This window comes from Eschrichtius robustus, chromosome 6, assembly GCF_028021215.1.
Source record: "Eschrichtius robustus isolate mEscRob2 chromosome 6, mEscRob2.pri, whole genome shotgun sequence".
Taxonomy (NCBI): domain Eukaryota; kingdom Metazoa; phylum Chordata; class Mammalia; order Artiodactyla; family Eschrichtiidae; genus Eschrichtius; species Eschrichtius robustus.
Genome location: NC_090829.1, coordinates 76,664,188 through 76,677,252, shown reverse-complemented (window position 1 = coordinate 76,677,252; position 13,065 = coordinate 76,664,188). Strand labels below are relative to the sequence as shown.

Sequence of the window (13,065 nt, the reverse complement as noted above, 5' to 3'; positions counted from 1 at the left end):
TAAGAGCCATTGCTTTTTAAAATATGTCACTCTTCCAATAGCACTAGAAGTTGGTTCTCTTTGAGGGGCCATTGTTCTTAAAGAAACGATGATTCCATGGCCTCCAATGGCCCAGTAGAGATGGTGGAACCAACACTGGGATATGGGGTCTCTGGCATGGCTCCCTCACTCCCTCACTCAGTAATCCATTCCCTCAGCTGGCCTTGCAGCCTGCACTAACCAACTGCGTGCCTTAGAAAAAGTCCAGACTACCATTTTATGGACGCTGGAAACACGTGAAATCAGGAATGTTAAGTCAGTTGCTACTAAAAATCTGCTGCATAAATGGGTAAACTTTTCTCAGTTTCTTTCCCCCAACTGAATGTCATGGTAAGACTTGGTAGGGCATAGGGACCCTAAAAGAGGTGAAACAAGAAAACAAAACAAAACAAAAAGGGTATGAAATAAACACTAATGATCACTGCCACTGGACCTCATATGTTTATTTAAATCGGGGTATAGTTGTTTTACAATGTTGTGTTAGTTTCTACTGTACAGCAAAGTGGAGCTCCCTGTGCCATACAGCAGGTTCTCCTTAGTTATCTATTTTATGCGTATTAGTGTATATATGTCAATCCCAGTCTCCCAATTCATCCCAGCCCCCCTTCCCTCCTTGGTGCACTGGACCTCATATTTAATGCATCCCTATTTATATTATTCCTGGCTTTCCTCCTCCTTACCTGTCTGGGAAATTGGAAAGCCACAGCCAGAGTGCTCTACAGGGAACTAATGCGAGGAACAGTATACAGATTTGAACTTTGACAGTGTTTCACAGTTAAAAGTGTCCAGTAAGTGATCCTCCTCTGGATCCTGGACCCGGTTGGCTTCTTCTGAACCTTCAGACCAAGTACTGTCCTACACAGCACTCTGCTTCCTCCATTTCCTCTAAAATTATGACTGTGTGTTTGCCAGGTTGCACTCTGTGCGTTGGGTTGCTAGAAATACATTAGGTCGCACTGACGGTTTCACTCTGTTTTCTATAAAAGGCTACAGGAATCTCATGGAAATTTTTGCAAAGTTATATGCAAATCACAGAGCCCCGGCCCTTTTCTTAACAGGATGGCAACCTTGCTCCTCGGTGGTACCTGGGACCTGGAGATCCTTTCTCCACTTACGTTTAGCACGCAGCTCACCGGGTTAGCCGTGCCGCCGTTGGGACCTCCCACCTGGACTCCCATCACCCACCTCTCTTGAGACGGCTCTGGCAGGGCTGGGGTGGGGTGCAGCCTTTGCTCAGAGGGCCACATGTTCCAGGCAAAATCTGCCCCCCATGGGCCACGGGCTCACCCCTCGGGGCCCTTTGCTTCTTTCTCTACCGGGTGCAATTCGAGGTTGCCGAGCTTCTCTCCAAAGTCTAAAATGGTGGGACGGTAGGGACCTGTGAGAGGCCCCGTGGCCCGACGCACTGCCCCCCCCCAGCTCCCAGTCTGAACACTAGGCACCCCCGGGCCCTCGCTGCCCTAGAGGTCTGCCATGTGAGTGGGCAGGTTCATCAGAGGGACGTACTTGTCCCTGGAGTTCTTCTCCAGGTTGAATGTTTCTATTGTCAGTGGCCCCAGTCTGGAAAAACCCGTCATTCTAATCCAGCCTGCCTCCCCCATGTCATGAGAAGGAGGGAGGAGGAAGGAGGGACAGTTTACGGTTATGGTTTATGGAAGATGAGGGAACTCCAGCCTTTCCCAAACACTGGCAGGAACCACTTCTCCCAAAAAATATTCTGTCTGCTTCAGCCTACCCAGGTTCTGTCACGATTTTCTAGCTCCTCCCTAACCTCACTCACTCCTGAGGTGTCTGGATCAAGGATCACCCTCCCAGCCTTCCTTGGCTACCAAATTGTCCTCTTAGGGGATGGGTGGGAAGTGGGAGAAGAAATAAATGAAACAGACTGGCCACGTGTTGATAATTGTTGAGACTAGATGATGGGTACGTGGGTATTTATTATATCATTCTCTCCCTTTTGTATATGTTTGCAGTTTTTCATAATAAAAAGTTAAAAAATAAAAAAAAAAGGCCTCCAACTTTCAAAACACTCCAGAGAGAGCCCCTACCCCCAACACAGTTTCATGGAAACCCCACACCAAGGCAAGAGGCAAAGATGACTCCATTACGTATATATATGTATATATATATATTCATTTTCTAATTTTTTTAAGGCCCACTGCTTTATTTTCAATAGATTAAACCTTATTTCTAAGAGGTCCCAAAGTTGCGCTTACTTCCCTCAACTGGGTTATGGGGGAGGGCTTGGGTAAAGCGTTCCTTAAAATCCTGAAAGTTTACACTTCCATGTATCTCACAATCTAATTGTGAGGATGGGACTTGTTCAGTGTTCTGAACTTTGCAAAGGAAATGTGCTCTCAATTCAAAGTGTCATTCTCTGGAATTGCACCTGGCTCAGGAAAGGACTGTCTTTGTACTTGAATTTAAATCTAATGGAGAACCTTAACACGGGCATTTGCATGACTAAGAATTGCTGCTGTCTTTTTTCCATATGTCACTTTCTTGAATGTGTTCTAATAAAATGATTCTAAAGCAGGCTGTTGATATACAGTGATTTATAAATACTTCCTGTTGAGTGCTGAGGCCCTTAATTTTATACCAAGAATTCACCCCATCCCACTTTCTGGAAAGGTCTGTTTGTTGGGGACAGATGCAATGAGTGTACGTCTGGCCTAGTTGCGGCACCACTGCAATTGCAGTCACTAATGAGAATCATGTCAACCACAGCGATTTTGTCTTCTGGTTGCCTAGCAGCAGAATTTGTTTTCCAGAATAAAGATGGCCATATGAAGTAGATGAGTGTGATGGGGGAAAGTGGAGGGGGCAGGGCAGGAACAGGAGGATAATTCCCTCGGCCAGAGAAAGAGCAAGGCAGAAGGAGAGACAAAGGCAGCCAAAAAGAGAGGTCAAGTTCTAATTCGTTCTGTTCAGTGATAAGAGTCAGCATGTTCAAGTGATTACTGGTTGTTAAACTTTATTTACAAAATTGCACCTTTTGATATCAAGTTAGAGCAAGTAACAAATTTCAAAATCTCAGCAAACTAGAAGCAAATAAAAATATGTATTTCCAAAGGTAGATATTTTGAGAAGCACTTTTGATTCCAGTCTTTATCCCCCTTCAGCCAGACTGGCCAGGGCACTCTCATGAGCCAATAACCAACTTGGGCCAGTTCTTTGGGACAGGAGGCTTTGTTAGAAACCTTGTAAGGGGCGGAGAAGGCAGGACCAGACAAGGAGCCTTCCGTATACTGAGCACCCTTCTCACACCAGATGCTGGGAAGGCACTTGATATACATCAACTCCTACAGTTTTCAGAGCCATCCTGAGAGGCAGGCAGTACTGTCTTCACTTTCCAGATGAAGAGGCTGAAGCTGAGAGAAGTAAATAACTTGTACAGAGTCATAAAGCTAGATAATAGCAGATCTATGATTCAAATTCAGGTCTCTGATCCCCAAACCCATGCTTCTTCGGACCACAGGGCTGATGGCCAGTGCCCAGCCTGGGCTCTCCCTTGTACCTTGCCATGGTCTTTAATGAATTTTGCAACCTCTGTGTGCCCTGGGGGTGGTGGCGTGTGACAGAGCCAGCATCCTGCTCTTCCTGTGATTGGAGATCCCTTCCAGGTCAGGGTTTTGCAACCCACATCCTCATACCTGGGACTTAGTTTTGTAGAGCACAGTCTGATGAGGCTGAGATCCCCATTCGGTTCTCACAGGGATTTGCTCACTCAGAAAATATTTGAGTGTCCCTAAGTGCTGGGCATTATGAACTAGGTGGGCAAATATAGACTGAGCCCCTCTTCTCACAGAGCTTACCAGTGGAGGAGACAGGCATTAATCAAGGAACACTTGCATGGATATGTAATTGTAACTGGAAGGGACCTTGGAGATCCTTGAGATCCACAGATGAAACTGAGACCCAGAAATGCTAAGCAGTTTACTTAAGACCACATAGCAAGTTAGGGGCAGCACGAGGACTAGAACTCAGTAGATTTCTATTCTTAGACTGCCTTTTCCCTGCTATGTCGCACTCCAGTCTCTTGCATACCCAGAAACTGCCCCCTAACCACAGCCAGCCCTATGAACGTATTGATCAATCATCACACTATCCCCAGCCTAGGAAAAACCAGACAGCACACTTTGTAATGATAATCAAACAGCATAGTGAACTGAACCCTTGAGGATGGCAGTTACCCAAGCCTTGTTTGCAGACTTATTTCAGAGCCCAAAGCAAGAACAGAGAGGCAAGGCTCCCATGCTGTAAGAAGAGTGCTTGCAGGTGTTTCAGTGTTTTGGTCTGACCCAGTATTTTCTCATCTCCCAAGTTCACTAGTCATTCATTCACTCACTAATTCAACAAATATTTATTGAGTGCCCCCTAGGGACCGTGCACAGTTCTCAGAGCTGGGGACACAGCAGTGAAAAAGTAGAGTGCCCTCATGGAGTGAACATTCCACCTGGGGAAGACACGATAAATGAATACATAGGTAAATATCAGCATATCAGAAGGTGATAAATACTACAAAGAAAAGTATATCAAGAAAGGGAAGTGGGGAGGGCTAGGGGAGGGGTGATGCATTTTTAGGTAAGGTGGTTGGGAAAAAGACATCCCTGAGAAAATTATGTTCTCGGTCATCATTTTACACACACACACACAGACGACTGTGCAGTATGATTTGAAAAGTCCCCTAAGTCTTCCCCTACCTCCTTCAGAGAAATAAAGGTTTCTCAGTAGTATGTCCAAGAGCCCAATTCCTAGCTTTCCTTTTTTTTCCTTTGAGCTAAGTCTGTGGTTCTCAAACTTGAGTGTACACCAGAATCAGCTGGAGCACTTGTTAAAACACAGATTGCTGGACTCCACTCGCAGAGTTTGTGATTCAGTAGGTCTGGGGTGGATCCAAGAATTTGCATCCCCAGATGCTGCTGCTGCTGGCGGTGGTGCAGGGACCTCCCTTTGAGAGCCACTAGGTTAAGTATTATAGCTGGAAGAGCTCTGCTAAAATCCTGAGAAAGGATATATCTATTCATTAGGATCCATGGACTTTATCAAAGTAGCTATTCCTGGAAGAGCAGGATCCTTAAGAAATGTGACTTTTTTTTTTAAACTGGGGTAAGTTTCAGAAGCGACAGCCCAAGACCCCAAGCATTGAGGAGTTAGGGCAAAGGACAGGTCCTTTGAAAAGACGGTGACAATATTTCATTGCTTGTCTATCAATGCTTTGCATTTTCCTAGCATTTAATACTTTTACAAGCCCTTTCCTCACTACTCTCTTTTGGCAGTTAACCTGTTAGGTAGATACTTACAGATGTCATTATTACATTTTGTAGGTAAAAAAATTGAGACACAAAGAGGTTATATGGCCTGCATAGGGCATCAAGGATGAGAACCCCAGTTGCTTTACTCCTAGTGCAGTGTTCTTCTTCTACTCACACTCTTCATAACATGAGCTGTAGCTTTCTCCTGGGGCATCTACCCCAGGTCATTAAAATCCAGGACATGTAGTTGCTTTTTGCCTTTGCTCCGTTCAAAATCCCACTTGCTGCAAGTAGATTATCCATGTGGGTGATTAACTGTGACAAATACTAAGCCCTGCATGAGTTTGCTCTACCATAAACACATTTCTCTTCTACCAGGTATTGTACAGAGAAAATGCTAACTCATTTTAATATTAGCCCAAGCTAGAACTAATCATTATGAAAGCAAACCTGCTGGGGGAAAAGCAGACATAATACTTTACAAAGGCAAATAGAAATGGTATTTGATTATGTGTACCTTTGCTTCCATTCCATTAGTCGAGATAATTGAAAGTTTCCTGTAACACTAAAGCACGTAGCGAAAGGAGAGTGGATTTTGTTAAATCTGATGACTGATGAATCACTTTCTCAGGTATTTAAATATACCAAAAAAAAAAAAAAAAAATCATGGACATGAAACATAAAATCCTGTTTTCCAGTACTTGCCTTTCTGTTATTTTCGCCAGTCCTGCACTGATTCCTCATAGTGAGAGAGTAAGGTCTCTCACTGAATCTCACAGACGAGGACCCACGGGTTACAAGGAGCTGTTTCCCATCAGCTTCCATACATGTTTTTGACCATCGAAGAGCCCAAGGTTTTAGAAGTTTCATTTCTAAAACTGCCCTCATCTGTCTCTCAACCCATTGATATTCTGACATTTTCCTCCTGTACTGCCCTTGGGACTACTCATTTATTCATTAAGTACTTAATAAGTACTTAGTGTGTACCAGACACCATAAGAGCCACTGAACAGGCTATGAAAATGAGTTAGAAATAATCCTATCCTCAAAGAACATGGCATATATTAGAATCACTTTGTAAATTATAGAATAGTCAACACTGAAGTGTATTCTAGATGTAGATCATAAACCCGTGTGAGCATCTCCCCATTTTAATTCTCTGTGTGCTCAAAGAAAGCCAATTAATGAACTATTTTAGCATCAACATAAAACAGGCATCATTAGGAAAGAAAACTTACCTGGAGAGGAGTGGGATACGGAAGAAGCTCTACTCTGTAGCTCTGCGCACACACCAAGATGTGCATTGGCAGCCCCAAAAGCGTGGTGACAAGGGGGCGGTATAGGATCTAGCATCTGCTGTAGATATTCCACATGTGGAGTATAACAAATTGAATTTATGAGGATCATAAAACTTGGATGATAAGAAATCCCATATTGTTGAAAGATCTGGTATGAATGTGTTTTTGCTGAGCTTTAGACTCCAAAGTATGCTATAAAAGTGACTGTTCCTTAAAAATATATAGTTCATGCCCGCTGCAACACAAGGGTTGAGCATATAAGAAAACAGGTTGGGTTGGAGGAGATGGGGTGGCATGCAGAGGATTCAGTTAGTTGCATCTGTATTAGAAAAGCCATGAGAAGAGATGCAGACCGTAATTCAACCATGTGTGTGTGTGTGCGTGTGCGTGGGTGTGTACCTATGTGTACACAAGTACACATGCACAGGAAAGGTGTTGAAGCCCAGTAAAAATGATTTTATGAGGATGTGAGCCCTTTAAATAAATTCCAAATTCATAATCCAAAAAGGAAGACAAGTTTAGAAAACCGCAAATGCAGCCAGAAGACAAGGATAAGATTGTAGTTCTGGTGACCAAGTGGCTCAAGGAACACCGCTCACACACCTTCCTCCTACTTGTGTTGGGCCATCCGATGGTGCAGCAGCCCTCACTCCTTCCACTCCCTAAAGGAGCTGCTCTGGCTCTGACTCCATTCTGCTTTAAGGTGGGCTTTGTTAATAGTCGAATCCCAAGACAGGGGTTCAGGGCAGATACACAGCTGGATCTCAGATCTGTCCCATGAACCCTATTTATGCCAGCTCTGCAAGCCCGTCCTGGCCTGGGAGGGAGTTTTCACAGCACAGGTGCTGTATCCAGCCTTACCAATGACCATCAAGGGTGCTAGTGGTGTGATCATATAGCCAGGCCTGCTGTGGGTGTGTCTGGTCATGGATAGCGGAAGCCACAGGGAAACATAGCAGTGATGGGGGAGGGGGTCTCTATGTATCTGCCTTTTGAGTTTCAGGGATGGTGGAATAAAGTGTGTTATTCTATTTGTAAGGATGTCCAGAGATTCTGTTGCCTGGCAATGGTGACCTTTTAATGGGCCTTACACGCAAGCATCGTGTGAAGTTTTTAGATCTGGCTATGCTGAGTTCTGCTGGGTGGTTGCTATGGCACCAATCAGGGTAAAAGGATCCCAGGGTGCGAGTGGGGACTGAAACATAGTTGATGTAGAAGCAGGGTTTAGATTTCACTGGTGTGGCACACTCACTCTGAGAGTGACCCAGAAGTATGGCCCTCTAGGAGTTGCTCTGGTATCTCATAGATTCATGAGGACTTGCATGGGCATCTTGGCCCTGAGAGGAGCAAGTGTTTAAATTGATTTACACAGTTAACAGTTAAGTTCCTACAAGGCCGCTGGAAGTTAGCAATGGCAGTAGGAGGCTTTGTACTTCCCAGATTCTTCCTTCATTCTTGTTTGGCATTGAAGATGCTGACATATTGCTTTATTTGTTGGGACAAGCAACCAGCAAACTTGTTGGAGAGCCATTGATATAGGGGGCCTCAAAACCAGACCACTACAAATGATCTAATTACTCTCTGTCTACCCTGCAAGGCAAGCTGCAAAGCAAGCTCAGAGATGGAATAGGTCATTAAAGGGGGAGGCCCTTGCAGGGTCTCATTGGTTGGTTGGTGTTGCAGGATGTAAGTGACCACATTCCAGCTTAATGGCACAGCACAAGGTGGCTAGTAGGGCCAGACAGGTGCATAGCCTTCTAGGAGAGGCCATCAACCCAGCATTTCTAGCTTCTGAGGAATAAATGATTCAGAAATTAAAGTGAGAAGGTAGTTATCCCAGTGAGCCTGATGGTGTTACAAAGATGATTGCTTAGACCATTGCCACATGCCAGTTTCCCATCAGACCTCAAATTTGGCTATAATAGTCAGAAATCTGGCTGTTTTCTCCTGGATTAAATGTCTTATGAAGGAAGCATATGCAAGTAGGGGTGGTGGGGGGGATCCAGAAGATTGAGGCTGGATAGCATCGATATTTACACTGGACACATTGGTCTCTTTGGCAAATGTTTGACATGGGGGAAGGCTGTCAAAGATTATGGCCAAAGTAATGCAATGATTTGGGTTCTGGAGGGTCCCCTTAACTATCAGAGACTATGGGAAAAGCTAATACATCCTCAGAGATCAATGAGAGGGTCATTTATCCAAAAAACAAGAGAATGAATATTATTAATAATTAGTGACCCTCGATAAATACTAGATATCCATCATATCATTTATTCACTCAGCAAATATCTATTGAATACCGACTATGTGCCAAGCGCTATCCTAGACAACAACAAACCAGACAAGAATTCCTGCCCCCATGGAGCTTACATTCTGATGGGAATACAGACAAATAAATAAATAAAATATATAAAGTACAGATGATGACACATGCTATAGAGGAAAAAATACAGCTTCAAAGGATGTAAGTAGTGCAGGGGATGAGGGAAGAAGTGAGGGGAGGATCTGAGTTCTGGTGACTGACCTAATCGGAGATGCAGAGATTAATGAAATTAGGCCAGATGGTCTCAAGGCAGATAGTGGTAATGTGGCTGTGAGTTTTGGAGGGGAGGGAGGGTTGAGGCTTCTGCGAGGAGCACACACAGGTCTTAGAAATTTCTCTTCGTTACTCCCCAGAAAAGCGTGAAGAGTTGGGGAGGAGTGGTCTTACCTAGGGAACAGGTAGGGGCTCTCAGGTAAGATGGCCTCTCCCCCAGCCTTCATGCCTCCTATGGAGCCAAGAGGGTGCCCAGGAATGTGCCCCAGAAGTCAAGTGGGCCCCAGACTACTCCCCCAGCCTCCACCAGGGGTCCAAGTGAGCCTTTCTGATATGGTATTAGCCTAGGTTAGAGGAATCTGGATTCCATCCACTCTGATGAGGATTTCACCTGTGGTGTGACCAGATATCCCTCAAAGTTCACATGATGAGATTCTTGAAAATAAATACGGGTATGGTCCAAGTATAAAATGAGTCCAGGAACCAAGAGTTCATGGAATAACTGTTCATAAATCTCTAGAAGCTCAAAGAGGCTTTGCAGATTCTGAGAAGTATGGTACAGTATTTGTTTTGTCTTTCATAGGCTTAAAATATGAATTCCCTTTGGTTACCTCCCCTGATTCCCAGCAGACTGCCGGGCCCCTCAAGTCTAGCTTGATAAAGCTTCAGCAACAGGAAGAATAGTTCCCAATCATGCCTGTTTGGGACAAATCCCAGTCACCAGTACAAAGGCAGAAAGAATTCCAGTTCTCTTTATCAAAAAACAGCATGGGGCCCTGGGAGACCCTGTGAAGAGGCACAGGAATTCAAGCTAGAGGCTTAAGATATTAACTCATATAGAATCTGTTCCTTGGGCCCAAGTAACAGATATGCTCAACCTAGATCTGGGTCCCTGGCAGCAGGAAGATGGCTCAGTCACAGTTCTGAGGTAAATGTGGCTTCCTCTCCCCAAACCCCACTTTGGACTCATAGAACTTAGGCAGCAGGCTGGGGAGTTAAGGAGAAGCTGGCTTTCTCCTCCCAGCTGCATCAGTTTGCCCTCAAGAGACAAGCTTTTGGTTGAAGCCAAATGAAAGGGGGAGCTCAGGGTACTAGCATGCACACATATACACGTGTACACACACACACACACACACACACACACCCTCCCATTCATTGTGTAATACCTTCCCATCTAATGCAAAGCCTTATTTCTAGAGAGATACATTGTATAAGTAAGTCCAGAGAGTTGTCTTCCTTAGCTATATAGAAAAATTAGTCTCAAATGGCATTGGTTAGCCCTTCTAGAAAAGGGCTGCATGGAATAAGTTCATTGCAGCTCATTGATGCATGACAAACAAAATGACATTCTCCATGTGGCTATGAGAAATCAGATGTGACATTTGGTTATTTCCTATTTTCTTGGATCAACACGTGTGCTCAGGAGGGGGCTTCTGACCATACCTGGTATGAGTCAACCATCTTTTGGCCTATGCTGATAAAAGTTTAAGTTTGAACTAAAACTAAAACTACAGGATGCAAAAACATTAAAACTTACATGTACATGTAGATCATTAGCTAGATAAAGAACCAGTATAGTTTTATAGGATCCATGTCAAATCATACTAGTAATTGGATTTGTCATTGCTACAGAATAAGTTCCATGAGGGCAGGGATTCTTGTCTGCTTTTTTCACTGATGTATCCCCACTGCCTATACTAGTGCCAAACACATAGTAGGTACCATGAGTACAATTGCATAGTATAGAACAAGTGCAATTTTTTAGTGTGCAGAAATACAGTCCATTTTTAATGCAACCAGACTGGTAGGCAAATACTCCATTACCACTGGGGAGTAGAAGTTCGCAGAATAATGTCATACTTGCAAAAACAAGAAGCATGCTGCTTGAGTTAAGGATAATGCAAGAGTAGAAGACAGGTTTGTGTGTGATATGATAAGCAAAGCTAAAATCTGAGATCGAGGGCCAGGACTGATAAACAAGGAAAGCAATTGAAAAGTTAGCAAAGAATCTCCAAGGCCATAATCAAAGGAGCAAGCAGAAGCCCAGGTGCATAGCCAGGTGTGGGAAACTACCATGTGGTTTGAACACTGACAATTCAAAGGATCCTGATAAATGCTGACCCTTCTCTCAACAGAGTTTATACCCACCCATGAGTTTCTAAATGTATCACTTGACTTTTGGGGCTCTGTAGATAATTTCTAATTAAGAATGGCAAATGGGAAGATTGAAAAAGGAAAAGCACCAAGGGCTAGGAGCAATAAGAAGGAGAATAAACCCAACAGCTCACATGTCTAAAAAAAATGAAACAATTGTTATGAAAAATCAAATTTGAAAAATGTCTCTCATTTGGTTTGCTTCACTGAGTCGGTCGCCAATGAGAAGGACTACAGTTCCAAAGACATTGTTGATTGCAAATGCACTTCTCCTCACTGCCCTGCCCCACCACCATGCTCATGATTCTCATTAAACATTCCTAAAGGTCTGGGAAATGAAAATGTGAGAACTGATGCATCTGTTGTGAGTCAGCCCAAGAGATGGTCAACAATGGGATCTGATGCCAATTCCCTGATGGCAAATGAAGCTGGGCTTCAGCTTGATTTTACTGAGCTTTAGAACTGTTCCCAAAGTACACAAAAGGAAAATAAAATATGGTCCTTAACTACAAGAATTGTATAGTCCAAATGGGAAAGAAAAAAATATACTTAAAAAACAAAATTCACACTATGTATGATGCATAACTATTGCTTTAGCCTAAGAGATTCCAAAAGCTACAATTATCTCTCCTCCCTCTCTTTCTCTATCCAACACTAAGGATGAGTCATAGCATGTAATGGCTGTAATCTTCTGGTTGTTTAAAAAACTAATAATAAAAATAATAATAATCATGGTAGTAGTAGTAACAACGACAGTAATAAAATCTAGCATGTCTTCCCAAATTGCATTTAATTTGTATATGTCTATATTTGTCTTAGAATGGCCCCTTTACATCCGTGTCCCTTTCTTAACTTTATCTTTCCTACCACTCTCTCAATGTTCCCGTACTCCTACCACTATCTATTCCTAAGACAATATCTTCTCTATTCAGAGAAGAGAATGAAAGCAGATGTCTTTGTCAGGACAAGCTAGGTTATGCTGTGGTAACAGACAACTCTGAAAATACTGTGGCTTAGAACAACAAAGATTTATTTCTTGCTAACACTACATATTCATAATGGGTTGGCTCTATTCATCATAGGGAATCAGGGACCCTAGCTGATGGATCAGCTTCTAAAGTTGCCAATTACTGTCCCAGACAGAAATAGAATTCTAAAGGACCTTAACCCAAAATTAAATGATCCAGCCTGGAAATGACTCAACTTCAATGGCCAGGACTAGTCATATGGCTCTACAAAGCCAACAGGGGCCAGCAAACCAATCAAGTTATTTGTCCAGAAGGCAGAGAACTAAAAATATTTGGTGAACATCAGAACGACTACATTAGCAGTAGCATCAAGTCATATTTGCAAATAATGTACGTTTTGGCTCTAACTCATTTCAAATTTTGGTCTACTCAACAGGTGTGTGTGTGTGTGTGTGTGTGTGTACGCGTGCGTTTGTGTGAATTTCAAACATATACATTGAAATAATGTTATTCATGTTTAAGTCATTGTTTGCTTTCTGTTACTCCCACTGCCTAATTTTCACTAGGCTCCATCCCTGACTGTTAGGCCCTATATATATGGGGTCAGTGCATCAATGACCAATCAGAGTATAAAGATTAGAAGGCTTCTTGTTCCTTGTGAAACTTTTTCTAGACTTAGGGAATCAGTTTTTGAGGATACAATGTCCTGATGAGTCTAGAGGGACATGAGCTTTTTCATATCTTAGGGCTTAATTTATTACATTATTTGTATGCTAACCTGTAGAGTTCTCTATTGGTATCTGGCATCAGAC

The 13,065-nt window shown here is 43.2% G+C and overlaps 1 protein-coding gene across 2 annotated transcripts in view; it reads left to right on the top strand.

Annotated features, from left to right (window-relative positions):
• Positions 1-1,910, top strand: part of LOC137766390 (kalirin) — a 469,434-nt gene extending 467,524 nt beyond the window's left edge. For both annotated transcript variants that reach the window (XM_068546591.1, XM_068546590.1), the window contains exon 34: positions 1,098-1,910. In XM_068546591.1, the coding sequence (XP_068402692.1) occupies positions 1,098-1,160 (63 nt within the window). In that variant the 3' untranslated portion in view covers positions 1,161-1,910. The remainder of the gene's footprint in view (positions 1-1,097) is intronic.
• The last annotated feature ends 11,155 nt before the right edge of the window (positions 1,911-13,065 follow it).